The 24,828-nt window shown below is 40.8% G+C and overlaps 1 protein-coding gene across 1 annotated transcript in view; it reads left to right on the forward strand.

Moving 5' to 3' along the window:
* SFMBT1 (Scm like with four mbt domains 1) overlaps window positions 1-24,828 on the forward strand; it is an 85,090-nt gene that overhangs the window by 51,990 nt on the left and 8,272 nt on the right. Inside the window, exons 4-17 of the mRNA XM_049826390.1 lie at window positions 4,233-4,473; window positions 4,919-5,007; window positions 5,940-6,186; window positions 7,706-7,803; window positions 8,890-8,991; window positions 11,337-11,487; window positions 13,323-13,405; window positions 15,402-15,528; window positions 16,228-16,341; window positions 17,757-17,799; window positions 19,062-19,126; window positions 20,593-20,732; window positions 22,609-22,718; window positions 24,477-24,652. Coding sequence (XP_049682347.1) covers window positions 4,233-4,473; window positions 4,919-5,007; window positions 5,940-6,186; window positions 7,706-7,803; window positions 8,890-8,991; window positions 11,337-11,487; window positions 13,323-13,405; window positions 15,402-15,528; window positions 16,228-16,341; window positions 17,757-17,799; window positions 19,062-19,126; window positions 20,593-20,732; window positions 22,609-22,718; window positions 24,477-24,652 — 1,786 coding nt within the window. The remainder of the gene's footprint in view (window positions 1-4,232; window positions 4,474-4,918; window positions 5,008-5,939; window positions 6,187-7,705; window positions 7,804-8,889; window positions 8,992-11,336; window positions 11,488-13,322; window positions 13,406-15,401; window positions 15,529-16,227; window positions 16,342-17,756; window positions 17,800-19,061; window positions 19,127-20,592; window positions 20,733-22,608; window positions 22,719-24,476; window positions 24,653-24,828) is intronic.

Genomic DNA, 24,828 nt, shown 5'->3' on the forward strand with positions numbered 1-24,828 from the left:
TCTGCCTTCTTGTACTGGGTTGTCAGTGAAGGTGAACAGCATAGAGCTGGTTTCCAAACCTCTTGGATCTCTTCCAACAATTGAAACACCTTCCAGACTGCCAGCCTGTATTCCTGTCCAGCTCTATTAAAGTTACTGTTTTACAGTCTCTTTCAAGGACTGGCTGTGGGACTTTTACCACGGCAGTGAGGGTAGTGACTTGTGTGTGGCACATTGCTTGGAAAGCACTCCGTGGTGCTCAGGTTTTCGGGTCTGGTATCACCACTTTCAGTACAGGAGACTTGCATCAGAAGGAAAACAAACTGAGGTCTGTTCGTGAAGGATCAGAAAGCATTTTGAGTCCAAAGGCAACCTGCAGAAGTGCAAAACCTTAAAGATCTATTAAAATGTGGCAGTTGTGTTAGCAGTAAAGATGCAGTGTAAATGTGGACTTCACAGAGGCTCTTCCATACACTGGGATGTAATTGTAAGCTTTTTGTTCAAAATAAGCATTCGGTTATCTCATTTCAGAAGGGGAGAGGCCTGCGCTTGCTTTGTTTTTGCTCAGTGTGCTAAGGCTCTAGCAAGAGCAAGCTTAGGCAGAGCGGTGGCCTCCATGCAGCCCACATGGAGGGAGAAGCGTGGAATTGGAGCAGCGGCATTTTGCAGTAGTGCAAGGAGCGGTCTGTCTGGTCCTCCGGTGCGGTTTACCTTACTTGATCTCTGTTAAAGAAACTTGCTATCATAGTTTGGACATTATGCAAACTAATTGTAATGCCGGCCTTACAGTGGTGGCCAAGTGAATTAACGCTGCAGCTATATTTTGTTAATCGGCGGGAGACACACTTTGAATGACTTTGTTACTCCTGCACTGAGCTCTTGGCCAGCTCGGCTGTGTCAAACGAGGTCTGATCGCTGTGGCCGTGGGCAGCAAAAACGCAGCTAGTTTTAAACCAAAATCCATGGTCTGTATCGTTATTATTCCCTGCGCGTGTAGAGCACGGTGCGGTTTTGCTGGTGCAAGGACACTGTCGTGGAGAGGGCTTTAGTGAGCAGGCGTGGGCGAAGCCCACGGCGTCGGCCGGCCCTTTCCTGCTGCCGTGGGTGCCCTCTGGTGGGCAGCGCCGCGGAGGGGCCGCGCTGGGGGAGCTGGGCTGGCCGCCCTCCGCACCCGGCCCGGGGGGCTGGCACAGGGGGGGCGTGAGAGAGCGTGAAAGTAGATGCCTGCGTGTTCAGAAGGGGGCCGCCAGGCGTCTGCTAGCTGAGTTCCCTCGGAGCCTGTCTGGAGGCCGATTTTGATGGTCTCTGTATAAGGAGCTGGGCATAAAATTTTGGAAAGTTAGTGCTGACACTGAATTGACAAGCGGAGAGGAGCACGTTACAGCAGCGCCACGTCACCTAGATCTTGCTGTTAATAGGAATTCAGTAGTGCAAGGTCACATGCTCAGGATTTGTGCGGTCCGCTCGAAGGCAATGGTTTGGAAGAGGTAGAGGAGGAGAACCTCGGTGTCTCTGTGACAGCCTGTCTGTGTTACGAAGCACTAAAAAAATGTTAGTGCGATTCCAAGATACATCAGGTGAGAGAGCCTACAGGCACTGATGTCTCTGTGCTAGCGACTGGTGGTCCCTCCAGCTGGAATGTGTGCAGTGCTAGTTGCTTGACTTGAAGAATGACTTATTTTTCTAGTCTACCGTCAGGAGAGCTAAGAGGGAACTACCTTTGTACTCTCAAAAAAACAGAGGGGAGAAAACTAAGCTGAAGAATAATGTTGGCGCAAGAGCAAATGGACATGTATAAATAAATAAATTAATATAAAGAAATTTTAGGTGGAAGCTTAATGTTTTTGTTTGGTTCTTTTTAAATATTGGAGTGGTGAGACTGTGACCAGGCTCCCATTATGAGTGGTGGGGGAGAAATACCTAACCCATCAGGTTAAGAAAATGTAATGCATGATTACGCAGCCTGTGTTAGCAAAGAACTAGACTTGCTGGTGGGAGAGAGGACTTTTTCATATTTGTATGCTTTTAGTAATTCTGAAAGTTTTGCTCTTGCTATGAGCAAGATGCGTTGGAAAATGTAAGCTGCTACTTCAAATTAAGTGTGTTCTAATGTTTAATTTGTTTACATTTTAAAAATTAAACAATATTGAGATCAAAGTGACTGTTCTGCCTACAATCTAGCAGGAAAAAGAGCTTACCAAAACCTGGAGTTGCACTGGACGCCAGCGTTGTCATCCTCCCCCCTACGTCTAAATACACGTTCCCTAGAAATGTTGAATGCTCTTTTTTAATTCCTTTCTGCAACTTATATGTGTGTGTAAATACATATTAAAAATTAAGTTAGTGTTCAGTGTCATCTGAACACATGTATTTGCTGTGTGTTCTTGCACGCTCCTAATGCCTTTTGCCTGTTCATTATCATTATCTCCTTCTGAGCTGAATCGGATCCCCAGGTCTGGCCTGTGCCCTGGCACAAAGTGGGGGGATAGTGCTCGATGGGAAGGAGGGCCTGGGAGTTGGAGCTGCCTAAGCAGTGCTGTCACGAACCTCTCGTGGCCATCTCGGCTTGCCGTATGTGCAGCAGGAAGCTGCCACTCTCAGACCCGCTGCTCCAAAGAAAATACTCCCGGAGCCTCCACAGCATCTTCTGCTAGCTAGTGTGCTGAGTGAGCCAGCCTAAAGAAACAAGTTTTGTGCTTTAAGCCACTTAGTGGTGTCGTCTTGCCCAGCTGCCAGGAGAGGGGGCTAACTTCTTGGTCTCTGCTGTATCCACCGGGGAACATAAGTGACAGTGTTAGAAAAATGCACCTGACTTCAGGGAAAGCTCCATCTGTTGCTGTTGGTTTCGTTGAATGCAGCTCTCTCTGCCGTGAGGCTTTGCTGAAAGTTCAGGTATCAGAAATCAGCTGCACAGATTTCCCAGTTCCTCAGCCTTTGTGTCGAGCTCATGGCTTTTCTCTCAGGAATCAGAATACGAAGTCTTTCTTAATATCTCTTCAGCAAGACAACTATCTTTTTGAAGAGATGACCTCTGTAATACCAGTTCAAAATTCCTGCAGGTATTGGGTCCTGCTATTTTGTTTTTAAGAAGGGGTTTCTCTAAGTGAAGGGTATTAACCTAAAGGATGTGAACAGTTAACAGAGGCATATGCTTTTCTTTCTAATGTGGTTCTCTTAGTTTTATTTTTAGCAAACCAGTATGTGCTGGCTGATGAGACTATAATAGCTATGCCAGTTACTGAACCGTCAGCGCAGAACTGGTAATAAATAACCCAGAAAATATCTACTGCATCTGCATCATACTGAAAGCCTTTTTTTTGCAGTTGAGTCAAAGAGGAAATGGAACTTGGGACCACTTAGGAAAGAAAACACTGGTTCCATTCAGCTGAGAACAGGGGATTGACATGTTAGATTTTTAAGACTGAGGCCATGGAATTAAGTGTAGCTCAGAAACATACTGTAGTGAGAGCAGAACAGGGTCCTTCTGCTCTTTCAGGAATGTTTGAGCTGGGGGAAGTTTGGGATACAAGAAACTTAATGTTTTGCCTTCACTTTTTAAGTTCATGTTTCAGTATCTGAATACTGTGCAGTCAGATTCCTGACCTGCACGCACGCACACACGCACACAGTATTTGGTGCTTTATTGTTGTCAGAGCCTGAGTTCACTGAAGAACACATAGTGTTTATGTTCTATGCAATTTATGTAACAATGCTACATACAGAATTATTTGGGTTCTTGCGTAGAGACATTAAAAATCCTTATTCTGCAATTTGTGCAGATTTGTGACTTCTTAAGTGAGCATGGTGGAAGAGACACTGATACTGTTACCTACAGCATGTGTATGTGCTTTAAACAGGCTCTTTGTCCAAAGAGGTTGAAAAACACAGTTTAACACGAAAAGTCTGAGTTGTGTTCCTGAGTTTGACCTTTAGTTTTGCCTAGCTTGGCAGCCCAGCTTGAGTTGGAAAGCTTATCAGTGATGGGTGAGGTATTGTGTAGGGCAGGAAGATGAATTGCAAGATATTGATTTAAGGTTGAAAAGATACTATGAAATGCAAAGGAGATCTCATGAGTGATGATTCCACGTACATTCCAGTCTGGTTCACATAACATGATGAAGTTGTTTCACTGAAGAGACTGGATGGCATTTGGCTTGAGGTTTTTTGCTAATGAACATGTCTAAATTGTTCCCTCTGTGGTTCCACAAAGTATCTGGGAGATGCTCAAATGTGATGATCTTCTTCCTCTTCAGGTGGATACAAGTTTGCAGAATGGTTTTGCCCCTGGTATGAAGCTAGAAGTTGCTGTCAAGTCTGACCAAAACACCTACTGGGTAGCCACCATCATTACTACCTGTGGGCAGCTGCTCCTGTTGCGCTACGATGGTTATGGGGAAGACCGCAAAGCTGACTTTTGGTGTGATATCATGACAGCTGATTTACACCCGATTGGCTGGTGTGAGCAGAACAAGAAGATTCTCAAAGTGCCTGAAGGTATTGGCTCTATATGCAGAAGTGGCGAGTACATACAGAAGTACGCTTTCGTCCTTTGTAAGCCTGGCAGGTAGTCTTCATAATTGCTGTTATGCGCAGGTGGTGTTGCTGTGATGACAAGTTGAGGTTGTCTGCCGTGTTTTTCTGAAATGCCATGACTTACAGTAGGAGATTGCTTTTTCACCAGAGAGGAGTTAGCTTAATTTCAGAACTAGACTTATTTTTACAGAGACTTGTGGTTATCTTAATCATCACCCACCAAATTCTACTGCTTTGTCATTTCCTTTAAAGATTTTGTTGGGGTTTTTCTTCTTTTAAGGTGTTACTGGTGAGTATGTGGCAGATTCTTGTCAATTAGGCAGCACAAGAGCATAGTAACGTCTTGTCATCTGAATAATATTTAACTGACAGGAAGAATCACAGTCTTTCTTCACTTTTCACTTAGGTATCAAGGACAAGATACCTGACCAGGAGGAATTCCTTCAGCGGGTGCTGAAAGGAGCATGCAGTGCTCCTGCTAACCTGCTGGAGGGGGTAAGTGCTGCAACGTGCTGCATCTTGGGTTTTGTCTTGATTTTCCCCTTTGTCATTAAGGAAATCCCTATTCAGATTGTCAGTTCAATTTGCTTTTTTAAGTTTAGGGAGCATTGTAATAGCTGCTGACCTTAAAGTTCCACTCTCCAGTGTTTCCTATTTACAGTATTTAATTTTGATAGTGTTGTCCTGAAACATATCTGTCACTGCAGGTTTGGGCTGGTCATTAATACTATCAAAAGAAAGACCTTTTTCAAACTCCCTTAGGTTTCAGTCTTCCTCCTATTCTGCTCCTCCTTCATACAGCTCTAAGGGAATAATCCTTTATTTATCTAGCTTTCATGTTGTCTCCTTTCTGAGTTGACTCCTCCTTTCACTTTTTTTTTTTTTTTTTTTTTTTTTTAACTAATGGGCAGGTTATTGTTTCACTTGCATCTTTGCTAGTGAAGAACCAAATTTGTATCCCCTCCTCTGCACTTAAGACAGTATTTACACCTTGTATCAGTGTCTGGTTGTAAAGTACAGAACATAATTTTTTTGGAAAATGCTGCCTATATCTTCTTGACAACTAACATTTTTATCTTTGTATGTTTTCTGTCTAGTCATGTTTGTATGCTAGATGACTCAGTTTTAGAAAGAGATTATTCATGTTTCCTTCAAACCTTGAGTATATAAGTCATAATGCTTCTGAAAATGATGAGGAAGACTTAAGTGAAATTTGTGACTCTATCTACAGGCAGTGCAGAAGCTCACCAGCGCAGCACCAGCGATTCTAAACATTGTAATTTCTGTTGTTCTGTGTTAGTAAGGGACCTGTATTTCTTTACTTCTCTATTCATACTTTATTTATGCAAAAAGAATGTTTATAAAGAAGTGGAATTACAGGATTTGTTTTGTTCTGTTGTACAGAATAATTTGTGTTCTTTTTGTAGCTTCACAGAGGGAAAAATCCATTGGATCTCATTGCACCAGGGTCTCGATTAGAACTGCAAAACATCCGGGATTCCCTGGAAGCGTGGATAGTCAACGTGGTAGAAAATGTTGGTGGGAGACTTAAATTGCGATACGAAGGGCTGGAGGATTCTGACAAATTTGACCAATGGCTATTCTACTTGGATCCTTTCCTTCATCAAGTGGGGTGGGCAGCTCAACATGGATATAGCCTGCAACCACCTTTAGGTACTTCAAAACATATATCTTGTATGGTGGTCAGAGACTAGAGAATACTGCTGCTGTTTTAGTGTTCTAAAACTGCCTTCTGGATGCATATGGTGGTCACATAATCAGTGTGTGATCTGACAAATAGTACCTAGTAAAATGTAAGTGAAAACACCAGTAAAGAGTCCTACAAGACTTTTCACTCATTCAAATAAGTTGCTAAAATGGTTTTGCCTGTCAAAACTTTCTACCTGTTTGTGGAAAGGGAGGAACTGAGGAAGGGATTGCCTTCATAGTTATTTTTGTAGGTTTGTATTCCTGGTGGGGGTAAAGTCATCTGGTTTTGAAGTACTGCTCAACAGGAGCTTTTGCCGTTGTGACTCCAAGACCACTGGGCTAATTAAGGCACTGTCTGAAGAGGTATTATGTGGATATGAAAATGTCCTTAAAAATGGGTGCTCGGGGAACGAGTGCATGGAAGTGGAGGCAGAGGGTGGGACAGATGACCATGTTTTCCAGGCATGTGCATGTCAGGGTGGGTCATCAAAGAAGTGGGCCATAAAATGGCTGAAAGACAAATGGGTTGCTTATGAGCTGAGCAGTGATATAACATGTTCCTGATGAGGGGAAGCCTTGGGATAAAACTGGAAAATGTTGAGCATTTACACTAAAGCCTTTTTACAAAGGCAGGTATACATCTAAGATTCTGGCACAGTCTATGCTATTAGTTGCAGAAGTGCAGTTTGTTTAGAACAGTTGTTTTTGTTGTGGTTTTTTTTTAATGTTTTCTCCTTACGGCAACAAGAAATTGTGCTGAGGAAACCAAACCAATTTCTGTTGAAATGACTGAGCATACTGCCTTTTCTCGTACTTGACCAATCTCTGCTGAAATCACAGTTGTGAAAAGGGAGACACCAAATTGCTTACAGAAACTAGATGGGTGGATTCCACAGCACTATTTAAGTGAATAACGTCTTTTAAAAATATTAGTCAGCTACTGGATTTCTTTCCTTTTTATGTCTACATAAGACCTTTGATATACTCACAGGGATCCTTTGTGCGCGGTGGCACTAGTACAAGTAGTTCCTCTTCTATCAGAGGTGTGTGATCTGCAATTACAGATGCTAAAAGAGTAACTTAGCAGCTGGGACAGAGTTGTGGAACATTTCTTGAACTTTCTGCTTGCTTAAGCGTAAAACAAGCTAGCGTTATCCAGCTGGGGATTTGTTTTCTGGTCATACGTTTTCTCCAGAAGTTTTCCTCCGTGTTGATGTGATCTGTTTTCTCAGGAAAAACTAGACTAGGCAGCATATGGGTGATACAGTGTTGCTTGACTGAAGTCACTTCTTGTAACACATCCAAATGTTGAAGAAAACAGTTTTTAAGAAGGAAAAGTATTTGCACAGATTCTGAACAGATAGGAATTTAGCGGTTGGAGGAGCACAAATCAAACATTTGGCTTTATTGCTGTGTGTTCTGAAGGAAAAGAAGAAGGAAAGATGACTTCATTCACTGTTTTCCTTTTTTTTTTTAACTCAAGCCATTAGGTCCTTGAAGAGTGAAGCAGATTGGCAAGAGATCCTCAAGAAGGTGAAAGTGGAAGAAGAGGAGTCATCAGTTCCTACAGATCTCTTTAAAGTAAAGGCACAATATGTGTAGTTTAATGCTGTGGATGATGTCATGAAAATGCTATATTCCGAAGAAGTGATTCGGGGAAGTCAGTCGTTGCTCAAAATCCTTTCACAGTTTTGTTTTCTTTGGGTTTTGGGGTGTTTTTAAAATTTTTTTCCTTCTCCCTCTAGTTTAAAAAAGTAAGAATAATAAAAAACAATCATACTATTATACAATTCTTCTAAGTTAGACAATGCACCCACCACAATTATGTGAGCCATTAGTTGTCCTACTGGGAAAAATCCCTGGTTCTGATGCTTTATAATGGCATCTCTGGTTGTTCACCAGCTGGTCTTGCGAATTACTGTCCTTGTAGAGGAGTTCGGGGTTACTACAGTCTCTATAATTGTGTGAGTACATTGAAAAGCTTAATGTGTGTAACATCTAATCTGTAACCTGATACAGTTACACATGGTATGTAGGATGTCCTGTTATATCCTGAGTGTTAGTAAAAGTTACTAATGCATCTGAATTTAAATATATATGAATTGAAGTAAAAATCTTGACACGTTTTGAGAAGTAAATTTAGTCCTTCAAGTTTTTAGTTTATTTTTCTCAGCTTCATTTGGACCCATAAGCAGAATAGAAGAGGAGGTGCTGTTGCTCTTGAATGTGTTGGGTCATATACAGAGGAGGATATATATAATTCTGGAGCAGGAGCCCTGTTTTTCAGGTTTTTGTTAGGGTGAAAATGGAGACTTCTGTAGTTCTCTTTTATTGTAGCTCATGATGAGTGCTAAAGGTTAGGGTAAAAAAACCCATTTCTATTGACTTACCAGACCACCCTGTAGTGTGAAATCTTGCTTCTATGTGGAGAATGTCAGAGGAGGAAGTCTTGGGGACTCAATTTCTTAAAACTCATGGAAAACTGTCGGTCTCAGACAACATTGTTGGCCTTTTCTCTTCATTATAGAGAGGTTGCTGGGACTCTGACAAGTTCATTTCTTAGAATGAACCAATAAAAACTCAAGTTATCCTCTTCAGCTGAATTATGTAAGGTACATCTTTTTTTATGGAGAAAGGCAGGTAATCACACTGATACATATTTTTTAGGATAAACCTGTGATTGGAGTGCATTCGTTCTCTGAAGGCATGAAGTTAGAAGCTGTGGACCCAATGGCTCCTTTTGTAATCTCTCCCGCTACAGTTCTCAAGGTACCAGCGTTCTTTAACTTGTCCTGCTAAGATTCAGTTCTGCTGCTACTTCTATTCTTAAATGCTCAGGGAATTCTTGTTAACGGATTATCTTAAAACCTTGAACTAGTTTTCACATTAAGTATTTTGTATGTCTCTCTTAGGGGACAGGTTGCTGTGAAAAAGAATCTTAACTGCTTATGGTGAAGCCATTGGATTTGAATGGAGGGGAAAAGTTCCATGAAGATAAAAGCTCAAAAGATCAAATGGCTAAAATTGTCAAACCCAGATTTTTAAAATTAGATATAATCCCTTATAATCTGAGTATCCACCTGAAGATAGATCTGGGGTTTTTTTTGCAAAGGTTACGTCATTATTATGCACAAGCTCTGACGTTTAGGTAGCCTGATTTTCAAACAAGGGCCCACACATGGGTTTAAAAGTTGAAATGAAAACTCTCCAACATAATCAGATTTTGAGCAACTTCTGTTTTCTGGTGTTAGTAAGCAGGTGAAAGGTTCTCAAGAGACCTGCTTTGATGTAGTAAACCAAAGCCTTGCTGTACAACGTAAAACCAGGACATATTTTAAAATCTTTTTTTGTGTATTTTCCAGGAACTGTTGCTTTTTCTTTAGGACAGATAGTCTCTCAATATAGCATCTTACATTTTGGTGGTCTCTCTTTTAAACTCTTAACATACTGTGGTGGGTTAACCCTGGCTGGACGCCAGGTGCCCACCAAAGCCATTTTATCACTCCCCCCACCTCAGCTGGACAGGGGAGAGAAAATATAACAAAGGGCTCGTGGGTCAAGATAAGGACAGGGAGAGATCACTCATCAATTACTGTCATGGGCAAAACAGACTCAACTTGGGGAAAATGAACTTAATTTATTGCCAATCAACCAGAGTAGGGTAATGAGAAATAAAACCGAATCTCAGAACACCTTCCCCCCACCCCTCCCTTCTTCCTGGGCACAGCTTCACTCCCGAATTCTCTACCTATCCCCACAGCGGCACAGGAGGACAGGGAATGGGGGTTACAGTCAGTTCATCGCACGTTGTCTCTGCCACTTCATCCTCTTCAGGGGCAGGACTCCTCACACTCTTCCCCTGCTCCAGCGTGGGGTCCCTCCCACGGGAGACAGTCCTCCACGAACTTCTGCAACGTGGGTCCTTCCCACGGGCTGCAGTTCTTCACGAACTGCTCCAGCATGGGTCCCTTCCACGGCGTGCAGTCCTTCAGGAGCACACTGCTCCAGCGTGAGTCCCCCACGGGGTCACAAGTCCTGCCAGAAAACCTGCTCCAACGTGGGCTCCTCTCTCCATAGATCCACAGGTCCTGCCAGGACCCTGCTCCAGCATGGGCTTCCCACGGGGTCACAGCCTCCTTTGGCCATCCACCTGCTCCGGTGTGGGGTCCTCCCCGGGCTGCAGGTGGAGATCTGCTCCCCCGTGGACCTCCCTGGGCTGCAGGGGGACAGCCTGCCTCACCAGGGTCTTCACCAAGGGCTGCAGGGGAATCTCTGCTCTGGTGCCTGGAGCATCTCCTCCCCCTCCTTCTGCACTGACCTTGGTGTCTGCAGGGTTGTTTCTCTCACATATTCTCACTCCTCTCTCCAGCTGCAGTTTCTGTGCCCCAGCAACTTTTTTTCCTTCTTAAATATGTTATCGCAGAGGCACTGCTACTATCGCTGATTGGCTCGGCCTTGGCCGGTCCATCCTACAGCCGGCTGGTGTTGGCTCTGTCGGTCATTGGGGAAGCTTCTAGCAGCTTCTCACGGAAGTCACCCCTGTAACCCCACCCCCCACCAAAACCTTGCCACACAAACCCAATATACATAGAGTTTCTTCAAATAAGATGCTCGCTTATTACTAAAAGGTGCACCCAGTTCCAATCAAAGCAAAATCATTTACTTTTCTTGACATTTTTGTGTACTGCTTCTAGTTACTTCAGGTTTTGCTCGTGACAGTCCATCCTCGGACACAGTTCAGCCTTGTTGAAATAAGCAGTTATTACAGAATGGTAGTAAGACTACAAACTCTTAATTTCTCTGCATTTTTTTCATAAGAAAATTTCATATAGCAGTTGACCAACTTATTTTTGAAGTGTTCCTACATTACCTTTTATTATTATTATTAATTTTTGTTACATTTCCAGATAATGCAGAGGAGTCTGCTGGTTTATGAATCCATAAATTCTCTTTTAATTTTTTATATTTTTTTTTTAACCCTCACAGTATTTCAAGGTAAAGGGTTCTCATTGTGCAGTGTTGCTGTTTAATAGTTATCAAAATGGGGGAGAGGGAGCAGTAGATCAGTATGTGCTACTTACAAGACCACATGGTTCTCTTTTGGCTAACTACAGGTATACAACGAAAAATATTTCATGATACAAATTGATGACTTGAGACCAGACAGTACAAGCAGCCAGTCTTACATTTGTCACGTCAACAGTGCTGGTATTTTCCCTGTGCAGTGGAGTCTGAAGAACGGCTTGCATCTCAGTCCCCCACCAGGTATGTTTGTGCAAGCTTGTCATGCTCGCTCTTCTTTGAAGGAAGTAGATTGCCAATCCCCAGAGCGCTATGTTTAGGACAACGCTTTTGCAAAAGAATTACATGTAGTAACACAAGCAAAGAACAAGAAAGATCAAATTCTGAGAAACAGGAGCTTTGAGTTAGTGAAACTGAAGTTTCCTGGGTACGTGCCTGGATTTGAGAAGATGACAGTGGCTGGGGATGCTGGTCATGCATCAAATCCTGAACACTTGAACGAATGGAGTATGTGTTCTAGGGCTGATGGCAATGGTGATTTCGGCATTAATTAACATGATATCAGAAGCCTATAGTCTTTGCATTGGATTTTTGCTTCTGGTCAGAATGGAACATTGTTATCCAACATTTTATAATATTTTTAGAATATCTTACATAACTTACAAGTTAATGAACTATTTTTTTTCCAAGGACCTATCAGGCAAGGTAGCAGATTGCTGAAACATTGCTTCGGGACATAAGGGAATAGGGGAGTGATCCTCAGCTACTGAAATATTTATTCATTTTCTCAAAATGGAAATGTCAATGGTATTGTAAAATGAGGAACACAGTACTCTTATTCACCACCACAGAATTCTGAATGTTTTGTTTTAGCTGCTGGTGACATCAGAGGAGCAAATGTTTGTATCTTGCCTTTCCTTGGGTAAGGTACAAAAAGTGGCTTTGCTTGACCTATCATTATCTAGAATTTTGCAGGTGAAAGACAAAATCTCACTTTCCAGGCGTGTGACTGGAACTGACAAAGATTTTAAGCTTCCCTCCTCATAGTCCCCCTGGAAATGGTGGGCATTCTGAATTGTGTGAGGTCCCAAGAGCCCTACTGGCACTGATAAAACTGAGAAAAATAAATAGGTCCTTCTGTGGTTAGGCTCTATCTGAGTGGTAGTTGAACTAAATGTTTTTTGATTGTCACGTCAATACTACATTCTTATTAAAATTGCGTTTGATTTCTTAAACCCTTGTCACAGGCATCCCTTGCAGGGGAGTGCTTCCAAGTTAGTACTGGAATAACTGCTGCAGTTGTCTCCTTGCTAATGTACTGCCAGCCTCAAACTATCATGGCAGCACACTTCTGCACCCAGTTCCCTCCAGTTACTTGTTTTTTATTAGATCACAGGGAAGTGAAGTATTTCCTCCAAGAAGAATTTAATTTGTCTTTTCCTTGGAAATAAGCTCTGTCTCTTGATGGACTCCATGTTAAGACTCCCTTCAAACATGTATGCAGATTTACAGCTGTTAGCAAACTTGATGAGCCTCTTAGGATATCTAACTGCTCTCTTTAATGACTTAGTATTTAATGTGTTTTTGTGAGAGTAATATGTTGGTATTGTGCACTTTTTGAGTGCTCTAATTTAAAAAAAAATTGTCGGAGCTGACATGACATCAATGAAGTAATCTTGCAAAAACTTCTCCTGAATTACATCTGAATTACATCTGTGCCCTGTGAAAAGGGTGCAAACGCTTCCCCAGTCTTGATTGCTGCGCTTGTCTGCTTAGCAAGTGTACTTTATTCACGCTTCCGGTTGCTCTCTGTGAAGTCACTTTTAGTTTGATGCCATTTCAAGTCAAAAATGGGAGTCAAGGTGTTGCAGTGCCCAAAGCCCTTCTGTAATGAAAATAAAGAGGGTATCTCAAATATGTGAGAACCATGCTGCGGGCTGACCTCAGATGGCTCAGTGAAGCCCTAGTCAGCTGACAAACTTGAGTGACCCAAACAGATTTCAGTGATCTGTATGTCATGTCAGTTTGAAATGAGTCTCATGCTGTGAAACCAACCCCTTTGCTTTTTCTTCACCTAGGTTATCCTGGGCAGGACTTCGATTGGGCAGACTACCTCAAACAATGTGGTGCTGAGGCGGCTCCCCAGAGCTGCTTCCCTTTGGTAAGGTTCTCTTGCAGAAAAATCTCTCTTCTGTTATGTGAATGACACTCTTGATTCCAGGGAGGAGAACCTTTTGCATGTTTTTTACTTAAATTACCTTTTCAAGTAGAATAAAATAGTTCAGTTGGAAGGGACCTACAATGATTACCTAGTCCAACTGCCTACCTTTTCAAGTAGAATAAAATAGTTCAGTTGGAAGGGACCTACAATGATTACCTAGTCCAACTGCCTGACCTCTTCAGGGCTTACCAAAAGTCAAAGCATATTATTAAGGGTTTTGTCCAAATGCCTCTTAAACACTGACAGGGATGGGGCATCGACCACCTCTCTAGGAAGCCTGTTCCAGTGTTTGACCACCCTCTCAGTAAAGAAATGCTTCCTAATGTCCGGTCTAAACCTCCCCTGGCACAGCTTTGAACCATTCCCACCATTCCTATCACTGGACACCAGGGAGAAGAGATCAGCACCTCTCTCTCCACTTCCCCTCCTCAGGAAGCTGTAGAGAGCAATAAGGTCGCCCCCCAGCCTCCTTTTCTCCAAACTAGATAAAGCCAAAGTCCCTAGCTACTCCTCATAGCACATTCCTTCCAGCCCCTTCAACAGCTTTGTTGCCCTCCTCTGGATGCATGTGAGTACCTTAACACCTTACCTGTGATAACTGAGGAAACAAAAGAGTTAAGAGAGTACAAATGTATGTGAACTGAAGTAGGCGTGTGCCAGTTTCCTAGATAAGGAAGTGGTGGACCAAATGCTTCAGTTGTGATAAAGCAGATTGAAAATAAATGATTGTTTCATGAAATTGAGATGTGTGAGAGTCTGTGGGATAGTCATAAAACAGCATCAATCCTTGGCACTCCTGTAATTGTGGAAACAGGGCCTTTTAATAGACCTTATTTTCATTTACTTCGTGTACTCTTTCAATCTTCCTTCCTTTCAGCTTGAAAAATTCATTCCATTGTATTAATCAATACCAAGTCATCTTAAATTAGTACCAAATAATCATTTTAGATTAATCAGTGCCTGAAGTACTTGCTAGATTTTGGGCTTTTGTTGGTTCAGTGACAGTATTGCTGTCTCCCAAAGCACAATACCTTGTCAAGCAGAAAAGGGTACTATTAACACCTGCCTTCCAATTCCATTTACAATACTTGGGCTATTGCAGTGCTTAGGGGAAGAAATTAAAATGAATAATTACCATTTTTTGAAGAGGGTGTTGCTGGCTATGAATTCTTGTTGCCCTTGTTCTGTCTTGTAAGCTGTGGCATCTTAGAACAGGTCATTGAATTTATTATCCCTTTTCTGAGAAGAGTTAATCACTATAGGCTAGTTCCAGAATTCATAATGTATTGATCCTGTACTTATGTTGCAGAGTGGTTCTGGGAGGAAGAGTCCTCTGGCTGTTACTTCTTATCTTTAATTCAGGAGCTTCAGAGCTGGATAAATATCCATTCCTACTTTTTAGGAATTTTTTTATAAATGTGGACCAAATTGGTGAATAAAGTAAAATCCTACTTACCCAAAAAATGTAAAATGAAAAGAAAGCTTCCTTTGCTGTCTGCCAGAACTCATTTGGATGAGGCAGGAATGTTATTTGCATACGTAAAGTGGATTTCCAAGCTAACATAATAGAATAGAGAGCCTGGTCAGACTATTTGTCAGACTTATCACTTAGGTGGCAAGCAGCAGAGAATTCCTGGTTGCTTAGAATGCACTCAATCCTTTCAGTAAGTCTCAGCATCAATTTGAGTACAAACATGTTCTTTTCTAGGTCTCTCTATAGAACCTTTTTTAACTTAAATTCTGTGTAGTTTGTAATATATCTTACTCGTATTCAGTGTGCTAATTATCTGAAATCTTCTCTGACTGCATGACTATCTTTCTATGTTACTCAAACACTGAAGACTTTTGTGTGTCGCTCCTGTTCGTGGCTATTCATATCATCTACTGGATATACAGGTGGTATTTTACTGAAGTATTCTGTCTTTTTTTTTCCTAGTTAACTTCTGACCACGGATTTAAAGAGAACATGAAACTTGAGGCTGTGAACCCAGTTGATCCTGAAGAAGTTTGCATTGCTACAGTCACCAAGTTGAAAGATTCCTACCTCTGGCTTCAGCTGGAGGGTAAGCCTGATGTGGAAAAGGAGAGTAGCACTTGCATTGATTTTCTGTAGTACCATCATCAAACCTGAAGAGCATCTGAGCAAACTCATTCCTTGCTGAATATGGGCAGCAAATCGCCATTTCCTCAATGAAAACACAGCAAAAAAACATTCACATTGTCCGTTTCCCAATTAGCTTTGCATGGCAGTGCTTATTTAAGCTAGGCAAAAATGGCATTTTTGCCTTGCAGTGTGTCAGTGCTAGGCTGGTGCACTGTGTGAAGTGCTGATCAGTGTCTTTCAGAAAGCAAGGGCCTTGTACCATTTTTACAAATGAGCGACTTGTGTTCTGACCAAGCTTTGGACCTAGGAAGAAAACCTTTAAAGAGGTTCTTCATTAAGATAGAATAGGCCTATGTCAGCCATTCTCCATTATAATCCCATTTCTTGATTGGAAGTAACATCAGTATACACTTACTAAGCACTGTGCGTCTCTGCTAAACTGTGGATGGCAAATTCCTATCTCCAGCCTTTAGGAGGAAGCAAAGGAGGTCAGGGAAGAATCTGATCAATAAAAGGGGATGAATAAACAATTGATATTGTGTTCCAGATACACCATAAGTAAAAGCAGCTTCACTTGCAAACATATAGCAAGCATTAACCAAATGAGGTTTTTTATTTTTATGAGTTGTTTCAATTTTTGCTTCCCTAAACCGAACAGGCTCCAAGAAGCCCGTCCCTGACTGTATAGTGAGCGTGGAATCCATGAATATATTTCCAGTGGGTTGGTGTGAGACGAATGGATATCAGCTGAGACCTCCTCGCAAAGCAATAGGTATCAGTTCTGTTCTCTTTGCAGTGGTTAGCTGGGTTGACAGAGATGGCAAGACCTTCAAGAGTAGGCTACTGCAGAATTATTGCTGGCATCACTGATTTTGGAAACGTTCACCATGTACAGAGAATCCATGCCTTGTGCAACTGTTCCTCTGGCTGTTAGGTCCAGTTGGAATCCATACAACTCCAAAACAGGCAGTGTTGGCTTGAGACCCTTGCATGCTGTACGAGCGTGTGGAAACGATCCATTAGTCACAATAAAGAAATCATATCAGTGTGTATGCACACGCACCCATGCTATGCATATACTTTTGTCTGTGCTGTTCTTGCCATGTATTTGAACCTGATACTGGTTTTATACTTGCACTTGTGCAAGTAAAATTAATGCCATATCAAAACAGTGTTGAATGTGTATACATTTTGGAGTTGAAATAAAGGGGACTGGCTTTCTAAATGGGCCAGATGGTTATGATCCCTTAATGACAAAATGTTGAAAAGTAAATCCTACCTGTTTTAACTACACTAGTAAGTAGCATAAGGTAGTGTCTTCTCTCAACTGGTTAGTGAGCTCTGTTTATTAAAGTTTAATGGGAGTTGGAGAAACTGAAGAACTTTTTAATGTTTATTAAGTAAGATTGGGATGAGCTGTCATGTACTGGAAGTCAAAGCAATAGAAACTTACCTGAGACATGTCTGCACTGCCAGTGACAGAGGAGGAAGTGGGGGCAACCTAATTAGAGAAAAGATGCTTTTAAAAAAAAATCCAGAAATTTGTTGGGGACAAAGCCTGAAATTGCTGAAGAGGCACATGTTGCCTTGCCTTATTTAATATCATTATCTGATTGTGAAAGCCAGAATTAGCAGGTGGACCTATCACCTAGTTGACTTAGTTGCAACAGTGTTTTCCTCCACAGCAATTGGCTTAAGTCCTATATATGTTTCTAACCAGCTGATTTCATTCCATTTCAAAGTTAAACAGTGTTGAAGTTTCTTGTGCCAGTAAAGCGGGGAGTTAGGCCTATGAACCTAACCTTTCGTTAGGCTTCAGCACCTTTGGGTGCTGAAAAGGAAAGCATATCATTCCTTTTTGGCTGGTATTACAGACAGTTTAGGGCCTATGATGCAAAGAAAGATGCACAAAAGGTGAGATTTCCTAGAAGACTGGGGATATGCATGCCTGATTTAATGAATTTTTAGTGAAAGTTGAAGTAAACCTTTTGGGTTACATCCAATTACATGAGCCAGCATGTCTCTAGTGCAGACAGGTCAGCTAGCTAACATTGTGCTGACTTTGAACATAGATTCTTTTTCGTGTATAACTTAGAAGAAATGAGACTAGTATATATATTGTACTAGAAGTTTCATTTGTATGCCTCCCATACTTTGCTGTTTATATTTTCTTCTTCTTCCTTTCAGTAAACAAGCAGAAAAAAATTGCAGTAGTTCAACCAGAGAAACAGTAAGTAACAGGTTTTTTGCTTTTATTTTTTGTTGATTTTTTTTCTATTTGGTAAATCATGTTTTCTTAGGGGAGATTTAGCTTTACAGAAGTGCTATACTGAAGGTTGAGAGATTCCACAATCCATTTGTCTTAATGCTGGTAGTTTCTGTTGATGTTGAAAAAGACTTCTTGCACTGCTTTAGTTGGAGATAGAAATTATGGAATTTGTTTTTTAACAGTGTTAGTGCAACTCAGCTGAATTATTGAATAGGTCAAGTCATTGACATTCTGGGGTTGAAACTGTTGATCTTTCATTTTTAAAAGATTGCATTATCTGTGAGTATTGGAGTGCATTTAAGAAAAACTAGCCTGATCTTAAGCCTGTGTTTGTAAGTTTGTGCTTGAGCCTTTTTTTTTAATGGCGATGAAAGGGAAAATTACTGGATTCCCTTTTGGTTGTATTCCCTTCTCAAATAATACAGTTTCTATAATGTAAACATGCTTAGAAAATGTGGCTGCCTTAAAATGTAGCTGTGATTTTGCACAGCTGATCAGAAAATCTGGCTTTACTGCGAGTCATTTAGTAGATGAACTTCTAACAGTTCCGTCCCAGATTAAATTTGGCCCAGACTAGTCAAAAAGGAGAGTTCTACTAATACCTACAATTTGTCTATAAACTTTGTGTCATGCACATGAAATTCCTTTGTGTGAGCCTGCTCAAAAATGCTCAGTAGAATGCCTGACAGTTGGTTTTATTGACTCTTCCAGCTTTACAAACACCAGATCTGTCAGTAGTCCTGCCAATGTTTTCATTGCTCCTAAAATACTGAGCAGACTGTTCTTCCTTGTTTTGTAATTGGAATTCTTACCAGAGTACTTGAATCATTTTGGTTGTATTTTGTTTAAAATCCATCTTTTTCAAAATGCCTCAGATAAGACTGTGCACTGCCTTGTGCCATGAAATGTGAAATGAATTTAAAAGGAGGCAGAAGATGTCAACTATTGTCAGTAGCTTTGTGTGGTGTGTTTATCACCATGGTAGCCCATATACTTCAAGCAAGGAAGGATTGCTGCTAGCTGTAGGAGTACAGTAGTCCTTTCCAAATTGAATTTGATAGTCTTTGTATGTTGTTGTTGTGAAACAGGGGAGGTATAAAAAGCAGATTAGTAAGGCTGGACCTGGAGAAAAAAAAAGAATTTTAATGGTTGGGTTTTAGTGACTGAGAGGTGACTATCCTTACCATCTGTCCTTTTTCCCAATCTTACTCTTTTCATTTCAGAATTTTGTCTTCAAGGACAGTTCATGATGGACTAAAGAACCAGGAACTAAACTCTTCTGACTCAGGTATTGATCAGAGAGGGCAGGCTAACAAAGACAAAATCCTGTAACAGTTCAGCTGCCTCATTGTTCAGCTGCTCAACACTCTTCTCTTAGGGAAGAGGAGGAAAGTGTTTGACGATTTTCATCCCTTGATGATTGTTGAACTTCAAAAAAGAATGAAACAAACAAAAACGTACAATTACTTGTGTCCTGCAATTATGTGCATTAAACCTGGAAATTAGATTTTCACACCAGAATGTCCCTCTTGCCCCCAGCAGAGGATATGTGGAGCAAAATGTGTAGTGTGACCTATGCAAATGATTTTTTTATTGTCACCTGTTATATTTAATAATGTTGGGAGAAGTATAAGAGGCGCACTGCATCTGTGCTTTTGAGTTGTTAGATTCTAGCTTTGGGAAGCAGGTTTGTCTGGTTTTTATGATAACTTCATCATGATAAACAAAAGCAATTCAAACAGTAAACTGCTTTGTATGCCAGATGGCAAAATCTAATAATTTTCTAAACTGTTGCAAGAATGAATATGATGAATAAGTACATCTGCTGGTGAAGCAGTCATACAGATCTATCTGTTTGGCAACAAAATGCCTCTTCCGCTGTTTTCTGTACAGTGAAATGCACATCTGAAACTGCACCAAATGCAAGCTTTATAGAAATGATTCGTGCTTGTTTAGCATTTTAATTGGCTTTTAATAGAGTCAATGTAAATTTGACTTCATTTATTTATCTGCCAGTTACCAACTACTGAATTTAAGATCTTTAAGTGTTAGTGTTGCTCAGTCACGAAAAACTACAATACTGCTAGGGTAAAACAATTTTGTATTTACACGTAAGTAACTTGCAATACATATTATACATAACTTTAATTTTGAGCAGCATTGAACTGTTTAATAGATTTAGAAAACTTGATGTCACTCATCAAAGGTCACTTCATTAGTTGCTGCATCTTTTGTTTGCTGATAGAGGAAAAAGAGTCTGAAAATACAAAGCAATGTGATACTGCAGTTTAGGATAAACAGTGGAGAATAACTTTGCCGGCTTCTCTGGTGGCAGAAGTTTGGGGGAGACATAATTACTTGACTGTGAAATTTATCAGGAATTGCTGTGTAGGAAGTCCTTCTGCTACCAAAAAGTTGAGATTGTCATCACCTTGCCTGTTTGCACTGGTGTAATACCATGAAGCATCAGACTAGCCAGGAAGAATTGTTTCTTTTCTGATAAATGACCAACTTTATTTCCTGTAGTTTGACAATTTGTGAGCATGTATATGACGTACGAAAAATATTTTGGCAACATCAAATACCTAATGGTGTCATTGTAAATGTGACACTGAAGCTACCCCAAATTCATGTCATTCAAGACTTTTTCCTCTCCTTTTTCACAGCAAACAAAATATTACATATTGCAAGAAGTCATTCTTTGCTGGGGAGGTTGTAGCATGTGATTTAAATCTTTTCTTTCTCATTTCTCAGTGGTAATTAATGGAAAGTACTGCTGCCCAAAGATCTACTTCAACCACCGGTGCTTCTCAGGGCCTTACCTTAACAAAGGCAGGATTGCAGAGCTTCCTCAGTCTGTGGGACCTGGGAACTGTGTTCTTGTTCTGAAAGAGGTAAGGTGGTCGTACACAGTGGACTTGCATATAGCAGTGTATCATAAATGCTAGAGTGTCTCTCTAGTTATAGATGGGTAATTAATAAATTTAAGCTGATAATGAGTAAAGAGGGGTAAATTTTGCATAAAATTGAGTATAAATCGTGGACTGTTTTATGAATGGCTGGAAAGAGTAAAAGCCTCTCATTTATCTGAGTTACAGTCAGCCTTCTACTGCTAAACTTTATTTTAGGTTAAAACAGAGTAACCTGTAATTACCACAATCAAGGGAGTTAGTATCTTTTTATAGCTGTAATAAATGCTTCAATTTTAATTATCAGAATTTAGCTTCAGGTAATCCCAAAATTCCTTTACAGTTTGCACTGTTTATGTTAAAACAGAGGAAATACAGATTTTCTTAGTAGAAATGGCAAACTATTTTCGGTAATTGGAAAATTAAAAGAATTCTGTGTTTTATAAGTTGGATATGATTCACAAAGATCAGATGAAGTTGTGGTTTTGCTTTCTAACATAACTGTGGGAGCGGAAGAAGGAGAAAAAGGCCATTCTTTAATGCCAAAGAGCCTCTTTTCCAGAAGATGTTTCACAGCAAATTTACAGATACTTTAATGCAATTATTATTTTTCTGAAATCTCCAAAAAGATCATGGGATGGTTGTCATCTGACTTGAGAGGGTGAAAGTTTCCCAAGGCATAACTATGTGTGCACACTTGAGCTCTCATGAAACAATCACTTTAAATGCAGGAATTGATTCAACATCTCTGGAATTTTTACCTTCCCTATCACATAACATAACTGGGAGAGACCTTAAGAAAGACTTTCCAGCAGACATGCTGTAAAAGAAGAGTCCGGTGGACAAGAGTCAAGCTGATTATTGAAAAAGTTCTGGGTTTGCATACAGAAAAGTACTCCATCCTTTCTGCAAGTTTCAGTACTCTGATGTAAGCACTCCAAAAGAGCAAGTGTGAAATTCTGTGGCAGCTTCGTTTAACTTCCTTCACTGCCTGAAAGCAGAAAGTCTGCACAAATCCTGCTGATGGACAGATGCTGAGCATTGCTAAAAGTTCAACTAATGTGCTTGGTTGCATTCATTTCAATTATGACTCTTGCTCAGTGTATGAATCCTAGAGTGGGTTTGGTACTTGCATTATATTTAATACTCTTCTTTTGAACTGTGGACTTCTAGACTGCTGAATTAGTAGGAATGAAGCTGCAAATTTGGTTATGTCAAGGTTCTGATGCACCCAATTTGGGAATGATTTGGAATAAGCACATACTGAAAAAAAGAAATACAGTTTGAATGCACATTTTGTGCTATCCCCCACTAATTTCAGGTTATTCACAACATTGAGTTATTTTACAGCACCAGAGAAAATCTCATTTTATTATAGTACAGGCCTTATCATGAAAGCAAAACAGAGGAGAGTTTAAGATTCTGCAGTATGATTTTGTAGCAAGTAGCGGGTTGGCAGGCAGCAAAATCCTGCAGTATTTTTTGGCACATCTTCACATGTCAAACAATCTCTAAGATAATCACTTAGATTTACCCAAGGTTATACAAGTTTTGTGGTATTCAGCCCCAGGGTTTAATTTAGTGATGTGTAATTCAAGGGCAATGACTTGGAAATTGCTAAATACACTTGTGACTCTACAGACAAATTCTGAAGGTTTGGCAAGGCCCAAAGTGTCAACTGCTCTCAGTTTTCATTTTGGCAGTATCAGGAGGTATCTGTAATCCTGCTGTGAATGAATGCTTTGATGCTAGATAATTTGGATTAATAGAAGTAATTTCCTATTCTACCCTGGCACTTTAAAACAGATCTATTGTACAAGTAACTTAAACGTGTTCTCTCCTCTTCCCTCCCTCACTGTAGGTTCTCACTTTATTGATCAATGCAGCGTACAAACCTAGCCGTGTCCTGCGAGAACTGCAGTTGGATGAAGAGGCTGCATGGCATGGGCATGGAGAGACCCTAAAAGCCAAGTAAATTCTTGTCCTGTTCTCCCCTCTTAGTTGATCCCAATAGCAATGTTCTCTGCAGTCTATGCTTTAACTTCTCACATTTCAGAGAAGAAAAAATTGCTTATAGCATATCAAGATGCTGACAGCCATTAAAATTCCACATCTTTATAAATTTCTTTATGAATTTCTGGTGAAGTGCATCTGATTTTAATGCTCCTTAATATTCCAGGAGTGCTCTGCTGCTGGTGCTACTGGCACGTAAGCAGCTAGTGGTCAAATAAGAATGGTGTGATACTGGTACAACATAGCATATACAGTGGCAGGCCTGCAGGTGAGGTTTAAGATAATTTAATTCACCTGAAGATAATTGTCAGTATTTTAAAGCAGAAGCACATACTGCTTAGGAAGCTTGTCAGACTTCCATGGTATTTCCACACAAACTTCTCTGTGGAAGAAGATTCCTCTGAAATTAAGTTATAGCAGTGCTCTGAAATGGCCTGGCATGGAAGTCTTTCTACAACAGCCTAACCTAAAGCACTCTCTAGTTTTTCTGCTGAGCTTTTTGGGTTGTAGCTTCTTTGCAAGATTATTCTGTGGCTAGGAAAAAAAGCAGTGATCATATTTGCATATATTTGATAAATCCAGATATTCTTTTATAGTCTGGCGATGGTCTTGTAATTAGGTCACTGTGTTTGCATACTAGAGATTAGATTTTTCCCACTGTGCCATAGCACACTTTCCTACATAGTTCTGAACATGTCGGTAATTCTTTTTCTGGATCAGTTTCATGTGTAAAAAGGCATCTTTCCATGTATTGGAGGATTGCTCTGGGTTTGAACAATAGGAAGATCATATGAAAGGTTAATGTAAATAGAAGATGTAGCTGAAGAATAGAGGGGAAAAAAATTGTTTTGGTTTCACTGAACTTGCTGTGTGCTTTCTTTTGTCACAGTAGTGACACTAGGGATATCTGGACTATGATGATATAGCTCTTTTTTCCAGTGCATTGACTAGATACTTGCAGGCCTGAGACATCCCTAATAGATATCAGCACGTGCCAGTAGCTGTGCTGGAAGAACAAAGCAGAAATGATGAATGACTCTGGCAGATACTTCACAGTGCAGCTCTGTCAGTGTTATGGCAAGGCTGACAAACAAAAAGAAATCTTTTCTTAATTTTCATCAAACAGGACCAATATGTGGAGTCATGGCAAGTGACTGTCCTGATGAATTGTACAGCAGTTAGATGAAAGCTGATGGGAAATGTGACAGTAGTTCATTTGTTTGCCGTAGTATGGGCATGGAATGGCTCACTAAAAGCTGTCTGCTGTTACCTTTATTAGCTGAACTAGTGCACTCTGTCTTGGTTTTGGGAACCAGCTCTTGGTTTTAGGGACCCGCTGTCCACATCACAGCGGACACTTCTGCAGTCCCATAAAAACAAAGAAAGAACAAACCATCTGTGAACAAAGAGGACAAAACATGTAAATTCTGGGATATTTCTCTCAGATGATATTTTATAGTTGCTGGCAGGGCAGTGTTGCTGTGTTTGGTACTGCAGGAATCTCTCTGGTGCTGGCTTTTTTTCTTTGCTTGGGGATCTGTCATAAGAGATGGGACTACCTGTTTCCTGGACTTGTCAGTCCATGAAGTTCCTCATTGCTCAGATTTCCCCTCAGTTTGATCTCATCAAAGCAGTATTCTTGTACACCTCTTGATGAAGTACTTTTATCGTGGTAATTAGAGCATTCCTGAATTACGACTCTATTTTCAATGCTAGGTACAAAGGGAAGAGCTACCGTGCAACTGTGGAAGTTGTGAGGACGGCAGATCGGGTGGCAGATTTCTGTAGAAAAACATGTATCAAGCTGGAATGTTGTCCAAACCTCTTTGGCCCTCAGATGGTGCTGGATAAGTGTTCAGAGAACTGCTCTGTCCTGACAAAGACTAAATACAGTGAGTAGGTCGCTTGATATCAAACCGAGGTGGGACTTGGGGTGTTATATTTTGGTTTCTTCTGGCTTTGGCTTCAGAAGGAATCCAAAATACATTGCTTTGCTTACATAAGGAGCAGCTCAAGCACTACATACACAGGCCTACAAAATACCCATGTGCCAGGTTGTAGGGGAGAA

The sequence above is a fragment of the Accipiter gentilis genome, chromosome 23 (genome assembly GCF_929443795.1).
Source record: "Accipiter gentilis chromosome 23, bAccGen1.1, whole genome shotgun sequence".
NCBI classification, from domain to species: domain Eukaryota; kingdom Metazoa; phylum Chordata; class Aves; order Accipitriformes; family Accipitridae; genus Astur; species Astur gentilis.